Here is a 21,156-nt window from a genome sequence, read left to right as displayed (position 1 = left end):
TTTGTGGAGTCCTCAGAAGTAAACATACTCTTGCACCAACTGAAACTGCACCCTAGGCCTCGCCTGCTCCCCAAATACCTTGCAGAGCTGGCCTTGGATGCTGTTTCATGTAGAACAGTAGAGATATAGAGGCTCTTATCTCAGGGTTGGTATTCTGCTTTATTCTTAGGCTTCCATGTGGTCAGAGCGAGAGATGGGGATAAAGAGAGAGAGCCCACACGTGGGCTCAGGGTTTTCTATGGGTCAGGAAAGGGGAGGGGTCAGCCTTGGCTTCAGGCCAATCCCATCGCAGGGGTCAGTCCATTGGTCTTGTAGGGGTTACAGGGTTAAAGGGACATACCATTCTTAAAGCAGTAGGGTATTGGGTTACAACATCTCACCCTTTTTTTGTTTAAAAGAAGAGAGAAAGGTATTAGGTTGTTAAAAGGAAAACAAACATTTTAAAACATGTTAAAAGTCTCTGAGTCTGCCGGGAGGTCATCTTCTGTGTCAGTTCTCTCTCCTCTCCGGTGGCGTCTTCTTTTTGAAGCAACTGTGACTTGCTTCTCTTCCTCCTCAGCTGGAGCTGGTTGTTTGGGGACATAAGGCTTCACCCATTTCTGGGGAATCCACCGAGGGCCTGAGGGAGTGGATACGCACGCATAACCACGTCCCCAGGTAACAAGCTCATAGGGACCTTTGGTTTCCCAGGTTTCTGGATCCCTAATCAAAACTGGTGGATGCTCAGACAGCTTGAACTGTTTGCCACTGTTAAAATGACGAACCACAGGAGGATTCATGTTTTCAAATGAACAGTTCAAGAAATTGATAGTGAACAGGGCTTTGCACAGCTTCTGCTGTGGAGACATCCACACAGTTGAACTGCTCTGTCTAGCCAGAACATGCTTGAGCGTCTGATGTGCACGCTCAATCACAGCTTGGCCTGTGGGGGAGTGGGGGATGCCTGTCTTATGTTCCACTCCCCACTGCTGGACAAATTCCAGGAACTCCTTGGACGCATACGCTGGGCCATTATCTGTTTTGATTTCCTTAGGGATCCCCAATACTGAAAAAGCTTGCACTAGGTGTTGTTTGGCATGCACAGCTCTTTCTCCTGCATGGGCAGAGGCATAAACTGCACCTGAATATGTGTCAATGCTTACATGGACATATTTGAGGCGACCAAAACTGGGAATGTGTGTGATGTCTGTCTGCCACACCTCACAGCTGCCAAGGCCTCGGGGGTTAACCCCTGCACCCAGCGATGGCATGGCCTGGAGCTGGCAGCTGGGACAGGTGGCCACAATGGCTCGAGCCTGACTCCGTGTTAGCTTGAACTGACGGATCAGACCTGGCACATTCTGATGGTATTGCTGGTGGCTCAGCTTTGCCTGTTGGAAGATGTCTGGGAGGCGTGCTTGTTCTGCTGGGGTGGCAAGGGAGTCTGCCTGACGATTCCCTTCTGCGATCTCACCTGGCAAATCGGTGTGTGACCTCACATGCATCACATAGAACGGATGTTCTCTATGAGAAATCAGATAGATTAGTTTTGACAGCAACCTGAAAAGCTGCTCATTGTCAACCTCTTTGAGCACTGCCTGCTCTGCCCTGGACACTACTCCCGCTACATAAGCCGAGTCTGTTACCAAGTTGATTGGCTCTGAGAACTTTTCAAAAGCTCTTACCACTGCAGCCAGTTCAGCTACCTGAGGCGAACCCTCCACAAACTCAACATCAGCTTCCCAATGCTGAGTCTGAGGATTTCTCCAAGTCATCACCGACTTGTGGGAAGCCCCAGAAGCGTCTGTGAACACTGTGAGAGCCTTGAGTGGTCTCCGACTCCTCTTCTCACGAGGAATGAGGTGAAATTCCTCATTGAACAGCTTGTGAGACGGGGCATGGACTGATATTTGTCCACTGTAGCTGTCCAGAGACAACTGGAGACTGGCATTGCTCTGGAGCAAGTGCTCGAACATCTCCTTTGTCAGCCTCTCAGGAGAGCTCCTTCCCTCCTCAGAGAGTTTGACTGGAAGGTGAATACATGTGAAGTCACAACCTGCCAGCTCATACAGTCTCATCCTTGCCTTACGAATCAGCTGAGCTATGAGTTCTTGTGGCTTTGTGATGGTTTTGGATCTTTGGTGGGAGAGGAAGACCCACTCTATGATTAAGAGCGAATCTCTCTGCCCCTCGATCCATTGGAATATCAAACCGTGTAAGTGTGGTAGTTTTCCCAGAATTATGAATTTGAAAGGCAGTTCAGGCTTGTAGCGATGAGCCTGCCTCTCTGCCAGAGCTTTCTGTACCTTTTCGATTGCAGCTTTTGCCTCTGGGGTCAGTTCCCTGGGAGAAATCAGCTCTCTCTCCCCCTTCAATAAATTGAAAAGGGGCTCTAGGTCCTCATTAGTGAGGCCTAGCCAGGGCCTAACTCAATTCAAAGACCCACACAAGGAATGGAGATCTGCTAAGGTCTTTGGATTACAATTAATGTCCAATTTCTGAGGAACAATGGTCCTTGCAGTGATTTCCAGGCCCAGGTACTTCCAAGGTGGCATCCTTTGGACTTTATCCTCCTGCAATTGAAATCCAGCAGAGGTTAAAACCTTAACCACTAGGTCAAGCGTGTGTTGGAGTATAGAGTCATCGGGGGCACACACAAGCAAGTCATCTACATAATGTAGGATGATAGCTTCCTTTCTCTGAGCACGCACTGGAGACAGCAATGAGGCCACATACCACTGGCATATAAAAGGACTACACTTCATCCCTTGAGGGAGCACTTTCCAGTGGTAGCGCTTCATTGGGGCTTCTCTGTTGATAGTGGGAACAGAGAAGGCAAAACGTGGAGCATCTGCTGGGTGTAAAGGGATTTGAAAGAAACAGTCTTTAATATCTAAAACTGCCAATTTCCAATTTTGAGGGAGCATCGTTGGAGAGGGCATCCCTGGTTGAAGTGATCCCATGTCTGCTATAATTTTGTTTATTTCCCGGAGATCATGTAACAATCTCCATTTGTCTTTCCCTGGTTTCTTAATTACAAATACCGGGGAATTCCAAGGACTTGTAGTTTCTTCTATGTGTCCTTTTGCCAATTGTTCTGCTACAAGCTCCTCCAGCGCCTTGAGTTTTTCTTTACTCATCGACCACTGAGCTGTCCAGATTGGAGAATCATCTAACCATGTCAATTTGTGGGCAGGGCGCTCCTCAGTGGCCGCCTTTAAAAATCCTGAGGACTTTTGGGAGTTACCATTTTCATTCCCCACTGAGACATGGTATCTCTTCCCCACAGGGGGCACTTATAGTCTGTAACAAACGGACGGACACTAGCTATTTTTCCATCCGGCCCCTCAATTTGCACGATGCTTTTTGATATTTTTGCCAATTTGATTCCCCCTATACCTTGGATTTTGCCTGCCACGGGTTGCAATTCCCATTGTGACGGCCACATCCTTTCGGGTATGATCGTCACATCTGCCCCTGTGTCCAGTACCCCCTCCACGTGGAGATGGTCTGAACCATGGGTCAGATTGCATGCCACAGAGGGTTTTTCCTCACCCACCACCTCTGCCCAATAGACTTCAGGTGATTTTCCTTCTGCTGTGATTTCCTTTGGAACAGGGATGGCCTGGGCGAGGATTTGCCCCTCATTCAGGTAATAAGGTGGTTGTGAGCAGCGTGCTAAGAGAACGAAACCTGAGACATTTTCCTTCTTGGATAATGGAAGTAATTCCATCTCCAAGGGTGTGTGTGCTGTGTCCCCCATAACTAAATACTCACAGCGCAGTTCCAAATGCAACAGCGTCAGGTCCAGTGAAGTGCTAGACAGATCCACTGTAATTGCTGTCCACTCTGTTGACATAAAACAAACACCTTTAGTGGTCTTAAGATTGAGACGACCAAAAGGCGTCTAACCCTTGCCAATTGAATATTTAACATTAATGCTATCATTAATCCCCACACCATTTGTCCCGTCCTCCCCCTTAGTTTTAAAGAGAGAGGTTTTTTTTTGGTGTGGAACCCGCAGTATTTATATCTTTGCGCGTTATGGTATTTATGGCGGGCACGCGCTGTACACCTAGTTTTTTTTGTTTGTTGGTTTTCTTCTGTTTCTGGCTGTGTGGGCAGTCCTTTGCATAGTGTCCTGTTTTCTTGCACTGGAAGCAGGTGATGTGCTGCAGCTGCTGTGGTGGTACCGGTTGCTTCCTTGGTCCTGGTGTCATCGCTGCTGCAGATCGTGAGTGTGCTGGTCCTGGATTCCTCTCTGGTGTACTGAACAGTTCTGCTTTTCTGGTGCAGGCTTCTATCATCTGTGCTAAGCTAGGTGGTGGGTCGAGGGGAAGACTAAGTATGACTCTGCGACATGATTCATTAGCGTTTTTCTGAGCCATCTCCTTCAATAGCTCTGCCTGCACCTTTGGGTCCGAGACTTGTCTCTCCACCTGTGCACGGAGGCGATCCAGAAACTGCAAGAAACTTTCTGAAGGAAACTGTTTAATATTAACATAACTACCTGTAACTTCAGTAGTAGGTAATTGATGGAAAGCTTTTTCTGCTGCTAGAGAGATCTTATCCAAAACAAATTTAGTTAATAAGCGTGCCTGTTTATCAGGGCTTTGGTACTCTCCTTCTCCTGTTAGGTGTTCCTGTGTAATATCATTATCATCCTCATCTTTTGCACTTTCTGGGCTTTGTTGTAGTTCCTGCAAAAGCATTCTTAAAGATCTTTTCCAAATACTTTCCCATAAATCAAATTCCGAAGCTGAAAGTAAACATCTGAATAAATCCTTAATATCATTAGGTACCATCTCATTAGAACTAAATGTTGCTCTTAAAAATCCTTTAAACATTTCACTGTGTCTGCCAAATTCTCTTTGAATCTTACAAATTTCCTTTTTATCTTGGTATGGTAGTGGCTGATATGTTCTCCTGCCATTTCTCTTACCCATATAAATGACAGGAGCCACAGACGGTATCTGAGTTTTCAGATCGAGGGTTTTAGGGAAGGGCTGTATTCTGGGCTGTGTTATCTGTTGATAATGTGCCTCCACCGGGACAGTGTCCTGAGCGATGGGCGGTGCCGAGGCCTTTATCTCAGAAGGAGGTTGTGTAAAACTTGTAGAACTAGTTTTTCCACACCCACCCCCATCCCCATCTGTGCTAGCCTGATAGCTTGGGGGAGGGGATGGCAAAGCTCCGGTAGAGGGAGAACAGTCCTGAATACCCAGAGGCGAGGATGAGTTTGGAGAGAGGTCTGAGGGTGTTATCAAGGGAGGAGTATTATGGGAAGAAGAAGAGTTTAATGCCATGTGGCTGGAGCCATGTTGGGGTCTGCTTTCAGCCTCAGTAGTAAAAGACACGTGGCTGTCAGCATGAGTTAGAGAGACAGAGGAGTCAGATTTCTGAGGTGAAGAGGGAACACATGCAGAGGGACAGATACAAGAACTGGTTGACTCTGAAGCAGTTTGCTGTGGCTGCCTGTTATTTCCTGTTTGAAGTAACAGTTTTCTAATTTGCAAAAATATTGGGATGAACATTAAGGCTTTTTTATCTCCATGTTCGACTTTTAAAGTTAATAAATCTCCAATTTCATTCCAAAAGAAAACCGAATTCATATCTGCCAAATTAAGATCAGATCTCTCTACAGACAGCCACCTAGCAAACCTATGTAGTTCTTTTTTAGTAATAATCACATTTGCAATTTTTAAAAGTTCTCTAATTTGTGAAGCCACGCTCTGTTGCAAAGTAGATTGCTGTGTACCCATATTTTTCACAGCAATTTACTCTAATATCTCACTACAAAGCACAGTTAAAACACAGTAGAGAAGGTTACTAGCTGCCGGCCAGGCTGGCACCTCCCCCCACAGAGAATCACAGGCTGCAGCAAAAGCGCGCCTCTCTTTGAAATCAGCTGTCTGGCGTGATACTGTACACACGGCAGAAACTGTTTCAAGGCGGCCTTGCTACCCCCACCAGTGTCTCCGGCTGCATACAGCTCCAAAACCCCCAGGGAGGACGCTGTGCAGCCCAGCCCCCCGCACCTCGATTTTACAGAGAAAGCACCTCAAAATCCCCCTCCCCACGGAGGAAAATTTATACTTACCACTCTGTGCGAAGTATCGAGGAGCTGAAGAACTGTACTTTGTAACTGTTCCTGAAACCGACCTCCCTTGGGCTGGAAGGTTTACCGGTTTCGTCCCCTTAAGCTAGACCTGCTAGAAAGCAAGTTTCGCCCGCAGGGTAGCTGACTTCCCGTCGGCTTCCTAACCCTTCTAAGGGTCACAGCCTCTCACGTGGGTTTTAATTTAAAAAGCACCACGTTACGGGGCGTCAACTGAAACTGCACCCTAGGCCTCGCCTGCTCCCCAAATACCTTGCAGAGCTGGCCTTGGATGCTGTTTCATGTAGAACAGTAGAGATATAGAGGCTCTTATCTCAGGGTTGGTATTCTGCTTTATTCTTAGGCTTCCATGTGGTCAGAGCGAGAGATGGGGATAAAGAGAGAGAGCCCACACGTGGGCTCAGGGTTTTCTATGGGTCAGGAAAGGGGAGGGGTCAGCCTTGGCTTCAGGCCAATCCCATCGCAGGGGTCAGTCCATTGGTCTTGTAGGGGTTACAGGGTTAAAGGGACATACCATTCTTAAAGCAGTAGGGTATTGGGTTACAACAACCAACTGCTTATTAAAATTATTAATCGTCAATATTAAGGAGAGCTTCCAGTGCCAGTAAGTACAGTAATTTCATGAATACAAGCTGCACTGACTATAAGCCTCATCGCCGGGTGTTGGCAGACATTTTGTTCTTTGTCCATACACAAGCTGCACCCAATTATAAGCCACTCTGTCGTTCGCAGGGAGGACCAGCATGCAACAAAGTTGCCAAATAGTAACAGAATTGTGGCATGGCGGGGTTTACTGGCTCGGCTTAGGCTGTGAGGGCTCGGGGCTGCCAATGGGGCCAGGTGGCCCAACTCAGCGCTACTGCTCGGTGGGGCTGCTCAGGGCTGGCCACCACTGCCCTGGGCTCACTCGCCGTGACCTGGCGCTGCGCCGCAGTGGCAGGGGGGCACGAAGCCCGCCAGCACCTGCGGCGGTGGTGGGAGGTGGGGATGGAGCTCTCCTGCGGCGGCAGCAGGTGGGGACGGGAGCCCCCCGCCTCTCCCCGGGCCGCGGGGCCAGCAGGAGGGAGCTTCCCCGCCTCCCCCCCACCCCGTGCTGCCTGCACGGAACCCGGCTCTACCTGCCGCGCAACACAGTAACCAATTTGTAACAATCGCGTAAATGCCGGGTTTTACTGGCAGGTGCTTGACTTGGCAGTTTGCCCTGACTCGGTTTGCACTTCTGGAGTTGAAAATGTCAGAAAATTATTCACATATTGGCCGCTCCTGAGTGTAAGCCGCATATCTGGTGTGGGAGCAAAATTTTGGGCAAAACAGTGTGGCTTGTAATCGTGAAATTACTGTTAATGAGATGTGACTAGGTGGAGGAAAGGAATGCAATAAAATCAGTGCAGTGTATAGCTGAAGTTATAAGAATGAACCAGAGGGGTTTTATTTTTAATTTTACTTTTGAATTCTGAATCTGTTTTCATCCCTAACCAGTTCAGTGTAGTATGTAGCAATTTGTCTTAAGGATATCAAAAAGCCATGCTATGCAATTCCAGAAGTACTTTTTCTTTGCCATATCTTAATGAAGTTGATTAATGTGTTACTGAATACTTTTAAGTTAAGCAGGAGCATCCATCTGCACAAAACATCAATTTTCTTCATTCTCCCCACAATCCATGACCATTATTATCACCTTTTGTTTTCTCAGCAATTATCTGTCTCAGAGTATGTAGAATGATGTTATGAAAGTATTACAAGAGGGTTCGTAGCAATGTTGTATTACAAGAGTAAATTTACTGAAAGCATTGGAGAGTTAGTCATTACTTAATAGGATATTAGTCCTTTTAGTCTACTTTAACCCTCTTCTATTAAAAATTATATCAAGCAGCCCAAACTGTATTGAGGTGCACCCTGCTGTGTGTCATCCCTAATTTCTCTTTTCATGGTCTCAGATATTTAAATTACAAGCTCTTTGGAGAGGAATTCTCTATTGCTTTACACTCTGTGAGTCTTTGGTTCTTGGCTTTGCAGGAAGCTTATAAATTTCTGTGTTGATCATCTCAGTCATATGCTAGCAATGTTGTGTAGGCTGTAAAGGCCATAACTGTTTTATTATTGTCTCTTAGTTGCTTCTTAGGCTGTTCTACCTAGCCCTGTAGCGACTCCATTTGGTTTTGACTGCAATTTTTAAAATTTTCCATGTTACTTTGCATTATTCCCATGCTTGTTTTCATTTTTCTTTATCTCTGCACCACCGTCCTTATGCTACAGCATTGTTCTTGGTGCTATGCAGGAAGAGTCCGCATTAGTATTTCAGAACTATTTTTGGCATTTATAGTGTAAAATGATACATACTGGAATATTAAAATCCCGGTATGCCGAGTCAGTAAATTTTATGGTTGTGTTAACATTTCTCTGCAAGATGTTTCATATGTGCATCCCTGCTGTGGTCACATTAGTTCTTTATGAACTGTTTCTGCCATACATACAACTGGGGAAAAGATCCATCCTAATGTGGATTTCAGTGTGCAACATCAGCATAACAACAGAAACTCTGCTTCTGGGCACCACTGCAAAGAGCTTGGCTCAGTCTTGTTTGCACTTTCCTTTTGGGTATGTAGATGCATTGATGAGGTCCCCTCATCCAGTCTTTGTGGCCCTCAACTGGACTTTCCAGTATGTCCATGTCTCTCTTACTGAGGAGCACAGAACCGGATGCAGTGTTCCAGGTGTTACCTCACCAATGCTGAGCAGAGGGGCAGCATCATCTCCCTTGTCTGGCTGCCAGCACTCCTCCCGATGCAGTCCAGGATACCATTTGCCTTCTTTGCTGCAGGGGCATGTTTCTGGCTCATGGGTGATGTGGTGTCCCTCAGGACATCCATTTCCCTTTCTTGCTAGGCTGCTTTCCAGCTGTGCAGCCCCCAGTGTGCACAGGTGCTTGGAGTTGTTCCTCCCCAAGGGCAGGACTTGGCGCTTCCCTTTTTTGAACTACATGAGGCTCCTGTCAGCCTGTCCAGGTCTCTCCTGATGGCAGCACAGCTCCTTCAGCCCATCACCTGCTCCTCCCAGTTTGATGTCATCTGCAGCTCTACTAAGGGTATACAGTCTATCCCATTATTCAGATGCAGCTGCAGATTTGCCCAAGAAGAAAACAGTAATAACATTTTCTAAATAATGGTGTGGAATGCAGATCTGAAAATGTGTATGGAGATTGCTGGACTGCTCCCAGTGGGTCATCTTATGACAGTACTCAGACTGCTCACAGGTGCATGTCTTCTGCTTCAGTGAGCACTTGGTTGCCTTTTTGTGATCAAATTTAAGGAAATGTTATGTATTTCATGGAAGAATTATCAGTAAATGCTTTTAAGCTGTTTTTGATAATGTTCTTCACCCAAACTGAAAGTTTCACATGATTTCTGAATGTATTAATGAGATTAGGAAAAGTAAGCAAGGCCTTGCTAAGACTAAATCTGTGATGAATATCTGGATCTGTGTACAAGGGATGAGGATGCCTTGACTGCAAGAAAGCTTTTAATACTCTCAGAATACCCCAATGAACAGCTCTGGTTCAGCTGACAGCAGGATAGGTAAAGTACTGTTTGTGTACTTGCATACTCATGGTTAGTGGCTAGAGTACAGTATTCTACCTGGAAGCCAGGGACAAGCAAGGACTGCAGGGATCTGTACTAGGGTCTGTCCTCACTCCTTTCCTTCATCCATGGTACTGTTAGCATCATCTCCTGCTTCTGCCTTTGCACTGTCAAAAATATAGCCCAGCTTCTCTCTGTGCTCCAGACTGTTTGCTTGTTGTTTCCCCTTCCTTTGAGCTCTCACTAGGATTTTCTTCCAGCTAATATTAAGAAATTGGTAAAAGAGGTAGCCATGTAGAAGCACAGTTGGACTGATTGTTTAGAAGAGAAGAGATTTAAAGGGGCTATGTAAAATGAGCTTAAGTTTTTTGGGGGTTTTTTTGAGCATTTGCTCCTTATTAGAAGTCAATATTCAAATGCATAGTATTCATTTTCAAAGAACTGGGTAGACAACATGGCAGCTGTCTTCAACATGTTTCACTTGAGTACATACTTTGATAGTTTATTTGATGAATCATTAAACATTTGGTTTCAGGTAAACATCTTATTGGACAGCAAATACATTTGTAATACTTCTCTTAATTTTCCTACATTTTTTCCATTGCAATAATACTTAGTTGTAATGGATCATACTTTTAGATCTTTGTTGATTTTCTCTAATACCTGATCTTCTATTGTGATTTGAAATCAATTGGAAAGGAGTTTAGAATAAAAAATTCTGGGGTTTTGTGTGGTATTTTTTTTGTTAGGTTGTTTTTTTTGGAAGAGGGTGTTGCGGGTTTTATTTGTTTTCATCTTTTACTCCAGAGAAAGCAGGTGAAGGTATAGGGACAGTGTCAGGTAGGGGAGTTGTGTAGCAGGATAACCTCTGTTACCACTCTTGATACGCAAAGGTCACACATTATGTTCAACACTTGTCTTCTTCTGTGTTTTGCTTCTCCTTGATAGAAACCAGAATCAAAATTTCTTCATCTCTGTGCTCTTTGCAGTCTGGGAACTGTAAATTAGGTGTCACAGATCCTTTTGCCTTGAGGAAACTCACTCTGCGCTTCCAAAGCTGGCAGTAAGTCTGAGCCTGTCCCAACAACTTTGGCTGTGCCATCTCAGTCAATGAATTCCAGACTTGTGGGTCAGAAAGCACAGACTTTGATTGCATCATCTGAAGAAGCAGACAGGAGTGGATTAGAAACCTCAGTTTTGGTTAAGTAGTAACCAGATGACTAAGATTTGTGCTCTGCTAATATGGGTCACTTCAAATTGGCAAATGTTTAGCTGTTTGTCTCAAGCTAGAAAGGTGATGTTTTCCATTCTCTGCTGTTAATCTGCATACTCATCTATTACAGAATTGCCTATGTTTTTTTCATTTTATTGTTTGAGAAGTTTTGGTTAAAGATTTTTTGTCCAATGGCCTTCCTAAGGGATGTAATAAAAATGACTTCTTTTTCTTCCCAGCTTCTTTTGACTTCTTTTCTTTCTATCTTTGATCTTCATAGATTATTGTTAGTGTTTGACTAGGATTCTTTGCTATACAATTGCAATACTATGATAATGTTTGTTATACTTAACAGAATCTTAACAGAAGGAGAGTAAGGCTGACTGCCTTCTTACTAGTAGTTGAGAAGTTTTATTCACGCTTTGAGCTGTTGGGCTGATGAAATAATGGGTTTTCATATCATTTTTAAATCTTGTAATTATTTTGGTTTTATTGAAAAATGACTCAATGAGTTTCAGTCAACTTTTGGAAGTGTAGCATAGACATTGTGATAGAGTACATCTCTCATTTTCCTTCTCTGGAAATCTAGTTCTGTTGAAATCACAGCAAATCATGTTTTTTATTTTCTTGTTTCATTTTTAGTTCAATGTTAAGAATTATTTTTGTTGGTTGGAGCTTTAAAGGAGGTATACTTTTTTTAGCTTTTCCTCCTTCTAGGAGAAGGCACTCTTGGACAGCTGATGGCTATAATTTGCAAACTAGAACATGATTTTTAGAAATCTGCGGGGGTTTTTTGTGTCCAGGCTACTAGGACACAAACTATTCCCCTTCCCTTCTATTCCTTCTCTTAGGAGCCTAGTGAAAAAAAAAAGGTGCTTGAGGATTTGTTTGGTTTTCCAGAGATCCCAAAAGTCCATTGGGATTCATTCTCTGGGATGGGTGGAAATTGGGGATGGAATAACTGCATTTGCTAAACCTGTCAGTGTACCACATACACAAACAATTCATTGCAGTTGGGATGTGTCATCCTGTGAATCTACATGTGCTAAGTGAATGTAATCCTCAGTGATTTATCTGGCAGATTGTTGCGTATTTCTCTGTGGGAAGTGCTGAATAGGAATCTGGGATCTTATTTCTATCTCTGTGAATGTGGTGTTCAGTACCAAGAATGCTGCTATGCAATTTGTTATTGAAACATTAAAGGGAAGGTAGAACTAATGGGCTGGGGAAAGTAGTCTCCCTCAGGTTTTATGTTTTCCAAGCACAAATTCATTAAAGCTGGTCTAAAAAGGAAAATGTTTTTCAAGACTTTTATTGAAACTTTACCAAGTAATTTTTTATAACTTCCATATTCTGATTTGTTTTCAGTAAAAGCACGTATCAATTAATGTTCATATTTATACAGTTTGATAATTGCTTCATACATGCTCAATACAAAATGGGATACAATAAAAATATAATTTCAGTACTTCTGGCAGCTTTAAAAAAATTGTGGAAAGCTAGTTTTTCAGTCATGCAGGAAATTTTTATAGTCTCTAAAGAACATAATCAAAAATATGCAAAAATTTGTAGGGTAAAGTGAATACTAAAAAAAATTCCTTTTCTGTAGGAGATGGAAAACCTTTTTTTTCCTGAGAACAGAGTTTTCTTCTTAATGAAAATAACCAACTTGGAATTGTGGCAAAATAACAGCTATTTATAAGAAAAGTTTGATAATTTCTGTTAAGGCAGTATCTGTGTTAGTGCAGCAACTGTTTACACTGGGAGTTGTGGTGTTGCTATATGTGGAGAGCAGTAGTGTTAAATGTGGTTTAGCATCAGACTCATTTTGGTTGGCTGCTTTCTCCTAAGTAAGGGCAAAATATGTTACTGGTAGTGTCAGCATTTGGATTTCAAAGTGTTTGGAAGTGCCAGACTTGTGTTGTTTTCTTCTATCATCGATGCCTGTAGGAGAGGAGAAAAGATCCAACACAATGAATTGAGAGTTGAACAGAAAAGTGTTTATAAAAAGTCTTGGCTAGAGAGTGTGGTCAGGGAGGTTGAAAACAATTTGCTCAACTGCTTCACTGTAAAAACATTGGGCTGCATCTCAGAAAACCTTCAGAGTGCACCCTGAAAGCATTTATTTTGCAAAGGCATTAGGTTTTTATATTTCCTTATCAGAGAGATTCTGCTGTTAGCTTTTTGCTCTGATGCACTGTCAGTCGTCATTCTTGTGAATGACACCAATGTAAAACAGTCATGACAATGAAATTGAGGTGGAAAAGTATGGTCAGTATTGGCTTCTGGATTTGTTTTGGGGCTAATTTAATAGTTTAAACCCCTAGAGTCTCTTCTCTAATGACTGGATATAGCAGAGGTGACATTGGTGTGCTATAACCTGGGTCTCTGCTGCCTTCCAGAAGGAGAGAGCACTGTTGAAGCTTTTTGTGTGCAAATCTTGATGTGCCTTTCATCTCTAAATCTCTAAAGTGGTGTTTGCTGCTCTATTCTAGCTCTACAGGATAAATCAGTTTACCCCTTCATCTGACTTTCTCAGCAGCTCCCTCGGTGTTGAGGAGATGTCAGAGATGGGCTGGGAAAAAGAGGTTCTGGTCAGGATAGGACCTCTCCATTTTGTAAGCCCAGGATTGTATCTGAACTTGGCTGAGACAGCACAGAGTGACCATGATAGAGAGAAGCCATTATCTCTAAGTGCCTGGATGTTGCCTCTGACTCTTCTTTATGGTCTGATACTAAAGATAAAAAAGAGATAATTCAATTTTCATTTAATTTGAGATATGATCATACAGAATCTCTTGGTGCCCTCTGAAGTTTATGTGGACTTTAAGGATTAGCAAACATCAACTTCTAGTTGTAAAGAAGGAACATTTTAATCTGTGCTACCCTCTTAAAACATACCACATATTTTGAAGATACATTTTCAAAAGTACTTTTCATGAGCTGCGGAATGTGCATGGATTACAAAATTTTAACTTTTTACTTAGGTAAGAAAAAGTGTTGAGGCTGTGGTTTTGCAAGACAGAATGGAGTTGTTGAGGAAATGGGGGAGAATCAATCCCTTACATAAATGCAAGTGTTTGGTTGCTGGGGGACAAAATACATTTTTCTTTGAAAGACCATCCTTTTCTCAATCTAATCCAGACTAATAAAACCACTCCACCTGTTCACCTTCAGAAAAGGTGGTAAAATAGTAGGATTCTATTCTGGCCAGTTTGCTACGCTTTGCAGATTTAGCCACTGTTTTCTCCAGTTTTATGCAGTGGTGTTTCTTATGAAGTTTGAAGGTTGAGGACCCCATTACCTGATGTTATTGAGCCGCATTTATTTGTATTCCAAATGCTCTTCTGAATACTGGGCTTTGGTTATCCTGGAGGTTGAAAGACCACCTTGTCTAAATTAACAGGGACAAATATTTTGCCACAGATTTAAAAAGCGAAATTAATGTCTTATAGGAGAGCAATGATACCTGCAAATTATCGTTAACCATGTCTACTGTGCCCTGTACATAGTAGAGCAGCTAGTTTTGAAATTTGCACTTTTAACTGAATAACTATTTTGCTTCCAGGAAATAAGGTTAAATTTTCATTTTAAGACATAGAAATCAAATGTTAGCTATTCTAGGACGCTATGAATTCTCCAGGCTTTGTTCTAAGCTATGTGGACTGAAATATTTTTTCATTATAAGAGATACTTAAAAATTGTGTCTAGAAGAATCCCATCTGTTCTTATTGTCTGCTGTTATTACTATATTGTGCTGTCATATGTAAGATAGAGAAAACAGTATAATAATTAAAATTAAGAGAGCGCACAAAGACTGCAATATACTTGCAATATGTTTGCTACCTGGAAGTATCTCTTGGCCAGGAATTCATTAGTCTGATATCTTATAGATCAGTTTTTCCACAAAAATCTTTATTTAATTGGGGAAAATGATCTGTAAGCTCAGAAGACAAGAAAGAAGCAGCTATTCTAAAATAATTAGAAATACATGATCAACAGTTCAGCATTGTTTGAGAACATTTAATAGGTGCTCAAAAAATTAAATTATCATAGTTTGAAAAGTAAGATGACAGTAGTGAGCAGACTATGTGGTGTAGAAAGGCAGTGTTAGTGAATGGAGTCAGTAGTCTCAAGGTTCTGCAGTTGGATTTTGAACCTATTTTTTTAATATTCCTATCAAATATATGGAAAACATTATAACCATTACTGGTAAAAAGAGATTAGAAACAGCTAAGAAACAGATAAAATAGACAGTAACTGATAAACCGAGGGTAACCTCATTAATTGAGCTAAGCTCAGGCACATAAGATGTTTTTCAGCATATCCAAATATAATTTTGTGTCTTGAAATAATAGGGGCATGCTGTGTTTTCATCTTTATTCCAGGAAGCCATTGTCCTTTAACCTTCTTTCCCACAAGCAGGGAGTTGCAGTTATCAGTAAAAGTGGGACTTACCCTGTTATGCTTTGGCCAACAGGCCTCATACATTCAAGAGCTGCAGTACTGCAGCTGCATTATATCTGCATTTGATGGTGTTCTGAAAAAATCTGGAATGCTGGTTCCAGATGGGTGTGCTTCAAGAAGGACATATAAAACTGGAGATGATTCAGGGCAGGGTTGTAAGAATGATGAAGGAATTTGAAATGTGCTGTTTGCTGAAAGATTTAGAGCTCAGTCTGCTTAATTTAGCAAAATTGTGGTTAAGAGACCATTTGATCACAGTCTTAATGTATTCATTTGGGAGCAGAAATGTGATAATAGATAGTGCCTCCTCCTAGCAAACAGAAATAAAACACAAAACAGCAGCTTTGAAGTGAGGTCAGCCAAATTAGTTTGGAAATAAGGTGCAAAATTGTAACCAGGAAAGAGTTAAAAAGTATGGCACATTTAAAACACTAGAAATACTTCAGATTGCATGTGTTCCTGAAAAACTCATTGTAGTCTTGGCTGGGTACTAAAAGCAACAAACCTCTGCATAATTTTGTACCAGGAGGGATACATGTAGTGTGTTGTAGTAGGGCTGAGCTATTTCTATGCTGTGCTTGGTGATCACAGCTGCTTGTTCACTCTTACCAAGCTCCCACACACAGACTTCCTTGAAGACCATTAGAATCCTATGTAAAAACAAAGATTTTTGCCTCCCCCCACCTTTATTTACATAGATTAAATTTGAGAACTGATGAAATAAAAGTTATTATTTAGTACAGAAGACCGTATGGATTAAAAAACTGGAGATATGAAAATAATTTGAGACTGAGACATAGTGAAGGAACACATTAAAGGTCTTTCTTATTCTTCCCTAAACATTAAATTATCTCTTTAGAGATAATTTACTGGACTGACAGATTATTGGTCAAACTCCTTGTGAATTTTCCTATATGCTAACAGTGTTTGATTACACTCTATTCTCTTCTGAGAAACAAAATCTGTAACTTTAATGATAGCTCGTAAAGTATCAAAATGTGAACCTCTCAGAAGAAGTATGAGTAAAAGGATCTTTCTTTAAAATAAAGAGGATTAAAAAAAATGCACGAACTATCAAACTGAACTTTAACATTGATTAGTTTTACTATCAGTTTTACTATAACAACTTGTACTATGGCAACTGATTCTATCAGTTTTAATCATATCAACTTCGACTGAAACGTACATTTTGTTCATGGGACTGTTGTTCTGTTGTACTGACAGATTTATAGTGCAGTTAATACCTCTGTTCCTTTAGATATGAGTTTCCAGTGCTGGAAAAATACCCAAGGAAATCAACCTATGTAACTGGATTACTTTCCAACTGCTGAAGTTACTTTTCTGCCTTGTTTAGCTCTGAATGTTTCAAACTACTTCATAGTACAGTATATGGAACATGTTCGTAACCTGCGAGTTGCCAGTACATCTGTGCATGAGCTGCTTAGAGCCACTGATTGGGTCATTGCTAGAAAAGCAAAAGAATTAGTAAAATACTTGAATCAGAGAGAAAGCTGCATAAATAGGACATTGCCTTTATGTATCCTATTATGTAGATAACATGGAACTGTCTGACTGGAGAGTGTGCTGGTGTAGATATTAAATTAAAGATCAGCGTATTCAGAAAGTCTGATCTGATAGCACTGTCTTGGGCACTTACACTTGATGAGTAATATTAGACCAGCAGTACACTGTGTACTTATCTTAAATGTTGGACTGTAACTGTTCTCAAAAGATTAACATACACAATAATCTATTAAAAGTAATGATTTTTTTTCTGATGTACGTATCTAGAAGATTATGAAAATTTTTAATGAGCATTTTGATTTTAATAATTTTAAAATGCATATCATGTAAACAGAGACTTTGCTGTCATATTTCTTACTAAAGGTCTGATACTGTTTAATTAAGGTAATTTAACGTAGTTGCAATAAACATCAATGTATTTCTGTGTGGTGAAGCTTTATATTTCCCATAAGATTAAAAGTATTTTTCTCTCATTGTTATATTTCACAATGAACACAGTTTTGATTTTTTGATCAAAGATGCTTGTGTCATCTGTATATATTATGCTATTTATTTAGTTATGAAGTAGGTTACATAAAATCTGCACAAACATTGAAATCTAAAATTAGAAAATGGTACTTCTAATTGCTATGTAAAATTTAAATACACAGCACTAATCCACACTTTTTTTGCCAAAATTTTTATTTAGCAATTTTACTATCTGAACAGCAATATTCATGACTTTATATAGGGTTTGTTTGCACAAAGATAGCAATGAAGGATTTCTTTGTGTATGTGTATTTTTGTGTTTTGAGGACTCAGATTTTTACTGGCTACTTGCTAAACTCCTTATTCTATTTCAGAAATGTTACTGTTTGCATTGATAGGGTAAATTCATGTGAAACAGGTTCAAATTTATTCTTGAAACTTGCTTAAAATTGAGTGGAAAATGTGAATACTTTTATAGTGAGTATAAAACCATCCTATTAATGACTCAATTTAGTATTTTAGGATAATTTATTGTTCACTGGAAATGCAAGAGGGGAAAAGTAACTGTGTTCTAACAGTGCTAACAAAGTCACATATTTCATATATTCCACAAGTAATACAAGTAAGAAATCACAAATGCTGTAATTTGATTACATTTGGGCGTTTGTTTTTCCTTTTTAGTCGGTGGCAAAGACTGGGAGATTGCTGATTAGCCATGAGGCTCCCTTGACAGGAGGATTTGCGTCTGAAATCAGTTCCACAGTTCAGGTACGTAGGTTATTTGTTTTTAAGTGTTCTGCATGGATGAATATGTTTCCCTGTAGAAGAAATACTTTACATTAAAAGTTGAGGTTTTATATTTTTTGTAAGTTACTCTCTTTTGCAGTTTTGTGGATGCTTGCCTTGCTTTATCTGAATATCTGAGAAATCACGTATCTACTAGTCACTGTGCATAGTGTCTTCTAGGCTAGAAATTTAACTTCCACTGCAAAGCAGGGAGAATGTCCACTGTGAGATGCAGGAAAAAAATGTTCATGTGTAGTCTGGTTTTAATGTTCTTTTTTATTTTTCTCATATGTTTACCCCATGAGCTTCTTGAAAATACATTCTGGAAATGTTTAAATCAGACACAGAAAGTCCAGTGCAGTATACCATAGTGTGACACACGGTGTTTAGAGACCTCATTAGAAAAGTGGGCAGAAGTTGTTCACGTGTGATTGTGGTGATGCTCATGCACGTGTCGAGCTTGTACACACAGAACAGCTTGGAAAGGCTAAGATGTGCATCAGTATCAGTTACATCTGGAGCATTACGTTCTGGAAGTTCTTTTGAGCTTTCTGATGTGTTTTATACCTGTACCTCCTTGAAAATTTTCCCCTTAACTTAATTTCTTTCCCATGCACATCAGTGGTACTGGTTTGTAGAAACATCTACACACTTAACTGTGTGTCCATCACTAACTGAATACTATGTTTATCTTTGTGGTACAGTTTCTTTTAAAGAGTGGTTGTACTAATTTTGATGCAATTATATTAAGGTAAATTCCTTTTTTCTACCAAAATGTTTCCTCCATTAAGAACCAAATATTTGGTTTCATGAAGACCTCAGAGCAGCCCTCTGGTATCTGAAGGGAGCTTACAAGGAAGCTGAAAAAGGGCACTTCATCAGGAACTGTAGTCATGAGAAACAAAGTCATGGATTCAAACTGAATGAAGGCAAAACTCATGTTAAATATACGAAAGAAATTCTTTACTGTGGAGATGGTAAGGCACTGGAACAAGTTTCCCAGAGAAACTGTGGATGCCCTATCCCTGGAGGTGTTCAAGACCAGGATGAATAGAGGGGCTCTGAGCAACCTGGTGTAGTTAAAGATGTCCCTGCCCATGGCTGGGAGTTGGAACTAGATAAAGGTCCCTTCCAACCCAAACCATTCTATGATTCCATGATTTTTCATCCTAAATAATCAGCTTTTGATAGGAGATATTTTGATAGTAGATAGTCTCTGATTAAACTAGGAGTAATAAAGTCATAGGGTACTGCCAGCTGTGAGTGTAGGAAATTAATTTTCCTTATAAATTCTCACAGAAGAGTGAAATAGACTCAACCAAAAGAGCCTGTCTTCTAGCATCTTTTTATTATTATCAACACTTGAGAAGAAAATTATTCTAAGATGAGCAGCAAAATCAAAATCCACTGTATAACAAAGGAAAGCATGTGTGCTCAATATAAAAATGAGCTGAAAAGAAAAAATCAGTAAATATCATTGGAAAAACATAGGATGCCCAATATATATTGCTAAAATTACAATATGAGTTTTTAGTCCTCAGACCTCCACTGAGAAAACTACTTACCTGATTGATCCTTGAGGTGTTGTTTTTCATATCAGAGATATATCTGATCAATATCACTTGTTTAGATAACAAAGTTGAAAATGCTTTAGTAAAGGGCTACTTATCTCTGTCAATATTGAAAGAAAATACTTGTTTTATTATGGTTGCTCATAATTTTATATTCATCTTTCTTAGGAAACTAGGCTTTGTATCTTAAGAAATATTGGTCTATTACATATGCTCCCTCAGAATAAATCTGAATACAACTCTTTGGCATTGCATTTATCCATGACAAGTTTCTTTCATATAAATTGCCTAACTTGATTCTGTTATAACCATATTGTCGTTACTCTGTATATCCATTCTTGAAGATTCTATCATCCATACTAAAATTTTGATATGAGCACTTTAAAGATTATACTGCAAAAGAGATTAAAAAGCTACAACTTTTTAAAGATCACTGTTGCTTTAGGTTCTGTTGCTTTTCTTATTCACTTAAAAATCTTGATCTCTTAACGATCAAGTTAAGTCCGTATGTCTAATATCACTGTGCTGTAAAAATGAGAACAAAAAGTGAAATTCTCTTTTGCTGGATACAATGTATATTGAGAATGCCAAAAGTCGGGGATTGCAGTTGGCTTTAGTTTCTTCTTACACATGGAAGTAATAAGACTTCAATAAAATATGTCCAGTTGGATTAGATGGTTAGTTTCCATACTGTTATTCCATCCTTGCTGTGAGGTCTCATCATAGAAATAAGGTGCACAGAAGTATATAGGCTAGTTTAAAAGTCAGTGGTCACATACACTTGGTGTGATATACAATTCAAGGAAAAGAGTACAAATAGAAATGATGGCTTTCAGTCACGAACTCTAGGAAAAAATACATTGAATACTTTCCTTTTTGCATATGAGAGATTTAAAGCAGCGTTTGGAGAGCATGTTAAATCAGATTTGTTGTGTGTTGAGTGCAGAATATTTTAAAGGGGCACATTATTCAAGTACGTGGTCATTTACTCTGCTCAATCATAAAACTAAAAACAAGACTAGTGTACTTAAAATTCTACATTACATGACTTTGCCCTTTCCTCCAGCATTTCATATGTGCTCTCAATGGGTATTATGAAGTGAGCAACAGATACCAGGACAAATTCAATACAGCTACGGTTAAAAGTCCAAATAGTTTATATTGTGTGTAAAAACTTGCAAAACTGTCATGTTCAGCAGAGAAAGCGTTAAACTTGCATAAAGCACAGTTTGAGAAGCCTTGGGAGGAAAGCCCACTGAGATGTCGCTTCCAAAATAATGAAGAATTGTGTGTGGAAATCATCAGTACATTAATCATTTGTAATACATGGAAACATAAATCCAGTAACTGTGTCCTGTTTAAAAACAAAAATTTAAAAAAATTAAAAAAAACCCAAACCCCCAAAAAACAGAAAACCAGGCAGGATGGAGATGGCTCACACAAAAAGTAAGG

General features: G+C 40.4%; 1 protein-coding gene across 1 annotated transcript in view; it reads left to right on the top strand.

Annotated features, from left to right (window-relative positions):
• Positions 1-21,156, top strand: part of BCKDHB (branched chain keto acid dehydrogenase E1 subunit beta) — a 118,928-nt gene that overhangs the window by 54,511 nt on the left and 43,261 nt on the right. The window contains exon 9 of the mRNA XM_033056321.2: positions 18,029-18,115. Coding sequence (XP_032912212.1) covers positions 18,029-18,115 — 87 coding nt within the window. The remainder of the gene's footprint in view (positions 1-18,028; positions 18,116-21,156) is intronic.

The sequence above is a fragment of the Catharus ustulatus genome, chromosome 3 (genome assembly GCF_009819885.2).
Source record: "Catharus ustulatus isolate bCatUst1 chromosome 3, bCatUst1.pri.v2, whole genome shotgun sequence".
NCBI classification, from domain to species: Eukaryota; Metazoa; Chordata; class Aves; order Passeriformes; family Turdidae; genus Catharus; species Catharus ustulatus.
This window is presented reverse-complemented; position numbering and strand designations above follow the sequence as displayed.